The sequence below is a fragment of the Colias croceus genome, chromosome 26 (genome assembly GCF_905220415.1).
Source record: "Colias croceus chromosome 26, ilColCroc2.1".
In the NCBI taxonomy this organism is placed as follows: Eukaryota; Metazoa; Arthropoda; class Insecta; order Lepidoptera; family Pieridae; genus Colias; species Colias croceus.
In genome coordinates, this window is record NC_059562.1 from 7,461,163 (window position 1) to 7,466,717 (window position 5,555).

The 5,555-nt window shown below is 46.3% G+C and overlaps 1 protein-coding gene across 1 annotated transcript; it reads right to left on the reverse strand.

The window, feature by feature from the left end:
• Window positions 1-2,044: 2,044 nt before the first annotated feature.
• Window positions 2,045-4,720, reverse strand: LOC123703396. The gene is made up of 2 exons (XM_045651323.1): window positions 3,460-4,720; window positions 2,045-2,049 (listed from the first exon to the last, which is right to left on the reverse strand). Exons 1-2 carry the CDS (start codon window positions 4,718-4,720, stop codon window positions 2,045-2,047), a joined length of 1,266 nt encoding a protein of 421 aa, XP_045507279.1.
• Between the last annotated feature and the right edge of the window lie 835 nt (window positions 4,721-5,555).

Genomic DNA, 5,555 nt, shown 5'->3' on the forward strand with positions numbered 1-5,555 from the left:
GCAGATGCCCATCGATGGGTCAGATAAACCAGAAGATCACCAGCCGAACGACTGTGACGGAAACCGTACTGGTGGTCACTTAACAACTGGTGATCCTCTAGATACTGTAACACCTGGGAATTTATGATGGATTCCATCACTTTTGAGAGCAAGGAGGTAACCGCGATCGGCCTATAGTTTTTTGGGTCTGAGCGCGTACCTTTCTTGGGTATAGGGTGTACCAGGGCGGTTTTCCAAGTGCTTGGGACTATAGTGGAGTTGTAAGAGCATCGAAACAAACGCGTAAGAACTGGAGCCAATTCTGGAGCACAGGTTTTCAGAACTATTGCAGGGATTCCGTCTGGCCCATTCGACTTATGAATGTCAAGTGATAGAAGGACTCTACGCACAGCACGTTGCGTGAATTTAACGTCAGCCATCTTGCTGCTGCAGTATGGGATGGTAGGTGGTGCTTTTTCTTCATCATCCAAAGTCGAATTCAACGCAAAGAGTGTGGCCAACGTATCGGCTTTCTCGTTTGCAGTGTGGGCCAGGGTGTCGTCATCCCTACGTAAAGATGGGAAGGATGATTTGCAAAAGTTCCCCTGGATAGCTTTGGCAAGGGACCAAAAGGCACGTGTACCTGAAGGGTAGCGTGCTAATCTCTCGCCAATTCTCTTGATGAACTCTGCCTTGGCCTTTTGAATGCTCTTCTTGTATTGTCGGGAGGCAGCATTAAACCTTTTTTTTAGATCCTTTGCGTTAGGGTCCTTTTTTGCTATGGCTTCTGCCCAGGCCTGAAAACATTCCTGTTTAAAACAGGATGCCGTTTTACAGGGCTTCCCAAACCAGGGCTGAGACCTGCCGCCAACGGGTACCACAGAGTAAGGAATATAGAGTTCCATACCCTGTGTGACCACATCAGCGACAGAGTCAGCGCAAGCGTCAGCATCCTCGGACACAAAGCAAATTTGACACCATGGGTAGGACGCAAAGAAGGTACGCATGCCGTCCCAATCTGCAGATCTATAATGCCAGACACGACGGAAACTTGCTGGTCTTGACCGAGATTTGCGTACGACAGGCACGGTACACCGCACCAGGCAGTGATCGGAAGACCCAAGTGGAGCTTCAACTGAGACATGGTAGTCGTCTGGATGAGAGGTGAGTAAAAGGTCTAAAAGAGATGGTGTTTGGTCCTCCACGTCGGGAATCCTCGTGGGTACAGATACGAGCTGAGATAGGCCGTAGGACAACACAAAGTCATGGAAAGTTCTACCCGCATGATCTGTGGTTCTTGATCTTAACCAATCGGAATGGTGGGCATTGAAATCGCCGAGAACCACAATTTCGGCGGAGGGAATCTTCTGCAGTATATCATCGATCGTATCTTGCATGTGCTCGGTGAGGCGGTCGGTTTCGGCATTTCCGCTATGACTCCTGTAAAGGCATGCGTAAATACGGGGGTGATCACCGCAGTCTACGCGAAGCCATAGTATAGACAGGTTGTCTCCAAGAATGCCAAGGCGACGGCAACAGATATCCTCTCGAGCGTAGACGCAAACTCCGGCACGCGGTAAAAATAAATGTTCCAGCGTGTAGCCCGGGAAGTTTAAGTAAGAAGTATCAGCAGGAGAGGAGATCTGCGTTTCCGTCAAAAAGAGTAAAGCCGGCTTAGCCGTCTCGAGATGTTGATGAACGGCATTTAGATTTGAATGAAGTCCCCTAATGTTGCAAAAGTCCACAGTTAGTAATGTGGAAGGGGTCGCCGATAAAGGCTTACCTTTTATGCCTGTGGCTGTATTGAAAAGCGGAATTTTGCCCCCCCCAGAGTACGCGGGGCAGCCTGAGTGAAGACACTCAGAGAGGGATTCTCCAGCATCGGTGATGCTAGTACCCTCCTGGGGTAGTTCTATATTTAATCCCGCTGCCATTTTGTTTGTTTGAAGGGGGTAGGGATGGGGTGGAATTATTGGGATGGGAGGGATAAAGAAGGGAATGTTGAGGGAAGAAAGGAGAGGAGTGGGAAGGATAGGGAGAGGGATAAGGAAGGGATATAGTAAATTTACTCTGTAGAAAATGCATACAAACAGTGTGATAATGAGCTTTTACTAAATCAGGTACACTTCTCGAACTCTATATTTTCTCTTACGTCGGCTTTTCGGTAACATTTCAAAAGAAAAAATTTCATCTGATCAAAGTAACGATACTAACATTTTGACAGCATGTTCATAAACAAAATGATGTCGATAAAAACATTTCAGGTTTTTTTGAGAAATTTGCCATTGTCAAAAATATGAAACAGAAACCTAACCTAACCTAACCTAACTTTTATAGAAACCTAACCCAAACTAACCTAACTATTACAGAAACCTCCTATAACTGACTACAAATTCGAGGCAAATCAGTGCTTACCCGAAAAAAAACCCTGTGTAAACAGATTTGAAGTCAGTACAGAGGCTTGAAGTCTATGTAAACAGTTAAAGTCTATTGCAGAAACCTCACCTACACAAACTTAACTTTTGTAGAAACCTAACCAAAACTAAGGTTTAAAGGCTCGTTAGCTCAGCGGTGAGAGCATCCATCTAAAACAAAGGTTAGGTTAGGTTAGGTTAGGTTAGGTTAGGTTAGGTTAGGTTAGGTTAGGTTAGGTTAGGTTAGGTTAGGTTAGGTTTTTTTTTTTTTTTTTTTTTGAAAAGCACCCGCCATCTCAGGGTGTTGTATGCTTTCCTCTGGAATATTGTCCAGAGATGTTTATTTTGCTTTCAATCAAATAAATACCAAGAATTTTTTATTAACAATTAGGCCTAAATAATACAATTTTAAGTAGAAAATACAAGATAATAATTTACAATTATATTTCCAAATTAATACTAAAACATAAAAATTACATAATTAAATATTACTTTTTAAAAACTTACATTAATTAAAACATTGCATTGGGAATAATAAAAAATAAAATATAATAAATTAATACAATTTAAAATTTACAAATAAAATAATAAAATTAAGTATTGAATTTAAAACCTACATAAATTAAAAACATTACAATGAAATTTATAAAAAGAAATAAAACAATACGGCACAACACTTATTAAACTTAACCCTAATATCACAGTAGCTTATCACAATTTCGTTTGTTCACCACCCTCACAATTTGTTGACAAAACTCTAAAAACTCATTTCTCGTCTCGTCCCCCAGGGCCGCAGGCAGATTCTCACCCGTCATCGCGATGCCCAATTTTTGCTCAATAACATATCTATCTCTTGCAAAAATCGGACACTCGAGCAACAGGTGAGAAACCGTCTCGTCGACTCCGGGCTGACACAGACACGATGGATTCCCCTTCAGCTTGAATCTGTTCAAGTAGAAGGCGAATCCACCGTGTCCAGTCAGTGCTTGTGTGGTGTGGTGAGTGATGTTTATTTTCCGAACTATTTTGTATGCAGCAGCAGCGCTTGGGAAAAAGAGCTTCGTGCCTCCAGCCGTCTCCCCCACATCGTATCTCCTGTCCCATTCCCCGATCGTATCCTGTCTCAGGATACGCTTGACGAATGAAACAGGACACAGATCGTAGTCGGGTTTCCTCTTCGACCCCAGAGCGGCCTCCTTGGCTAATTGGTCCACTCTTTCGTTCCCCCTTAGCCCTGCGTGCGCCTTAATCCAAAACAGAGCGACCTCCCGCCTCTGCGAAGCAGCTTTTCGGAGGGCCGCCCTTGTTTGCACAGCAAGGGGGTGGGGGGAACCGAGTGTGACGGCCTGGAGGGCCGATCTGGAGTCGCTGAAGATGCCGACCTTCGCCACTCCACTCTTGCAGGCTCTAATTACTGCTCTTTGGAGCGCTAGGAGTTCGGCCTGGTAGACGGTGCAATACGGCGGCAAAGCAAGCTTGACGGCCTTCGTCTCGGCCTCCCCTTCCCATACGGAAAGGGCGGCTCCGACTCGACCCTCAATCTTGCTGCCGTCCGTGTAGATCCTATGTACGTGGCTATTAGCCACGTCGGAATACGAGTCCTCGTCCACCAGCCCGAACCCCAGCCCTTCCTGCTCTGCCGGATGTGGGTCCTCAATCGCCGGAGCCATTCTTTCCACCTCCCTGTCTCCCAACGCTGGGTGCGACACCCCCTTCTTGATCCCATATAATCTCGAAACTTCGAGTATTCTGAGGTCAAGGGGGAGTATCCCAGCCAACAGCATAGCTGAGTTCAGGGAGACGGTCCGATATGCTCGGCAGATCTTTTGGGCGAACCCCCGTTGTACGGTGTTCAGCCTTTTTTGGACCCCCATCTTTTCCACGGTGGGTGCCCACGCTGCTGATGCATACATAATAGTCGGTTCGATAACAGCTACATAAATAGTTCTTATAATATCTGGGCTAAGTCCCCAACCAACTCTGGCTGCCCTAGCCAAGAGTTTATACCGGGCGATTGCCTTTTGGCATACCGTCCCGACGTGGGCGTTAAAGGTGAGGCCGCTGTCAATCGTTAGGCCTAATATCTTTATCTGAGAAAAATATTTAATTTCCACACTTCCCATAGCGAGCCGTGGCACGTCATATTTCAACCTCCTCGTGGAAAGGAGGGCACAAGTTTTATGCGGTGCAAATTTTAGTTTGTTTTCCTTTCCCCATTGATCTATTGCGTTTAGGACACGGTACGCTTTAACTTCTATTTCAAGTGCTGTATCACCCTCGAACACCAACACAATGTCGTCGGCAAACGACTGACAGAATACTTTCATCTCCTCTTACATCCATAGCAGAGGGTCCAGCAAGAGGTTCCACAGGATTGGTCCGCCTATGGACCCCTGCACGCACCCCTTGCTGGTCCCCCTACTCACTTGCACACCCGCATATCTAACTTTCACTCCCCTTTCACTCAGGTAGCTGCTGATCACCCGCCTCACGTTCCCCGGGCACCCAACTTCAGCCAACCGCACCTTTATGGCTGGCCACCAGGCGCTGTCGAAGGCTCCCTCTATGTCCAGCGATACCACAACAGAAATCTTCTTCTCCTCCCTCATATTTCTGATGTGGTTCACTAGTCTGGTTAGGTTAGGTTAGGTTTTTTTTTTTTTTTTTTTTTTTTTTTTTTTATAAAAGCACCCGCCATCTCAGGGTGTTGTATGCTTTCCTCTGGAATATTGTCCAGAGATGTTTATTTTGCTTTCAATCAAATAAATACCAAGAATTTTTATTTTCCGTTTAGGTTAGGTTAGGTTAGGTTAGGTTAGGTTAGGTTAGGTTAGGTTAGGTTAGGTTAGGTTAGGTTAGGTTAGGTTCCCGTGTGGAGTTTCTGGTCTCCCATCGGGCGCGTCCTCAGGTGGCGGATAGGGGGAGGCCCTCCAGATATGGGGGGTACCGGTTGTCTTGCTGGCGCGGACCAAAACCAGCGTGGAGGAACTCGAGGGCTGCCACGTCCTTGTTGCAATTTCTGCTTTGCAGAGAATGTGCTGGGTTCATATTCGAACAGTGCTGCTTTTGCGGCGAGGTATGGCAACCAGTGGTTGCGGATGTTTTAGTCCTACTGGACGACGGGCTGCTCTGCAGCGATGGATGGCGGTTGTATCAATCGCG

Bases quoted from the DNA above. Each gene is read 5' to 3' on its own strand.
- LOC123703396 (XM_045651323.1), bottom strand. From the start codon at position 4,720: ATGAAAGTATTCTGTCAGTCGTTTGCCGACGACATTGTGTTGGTGTTC.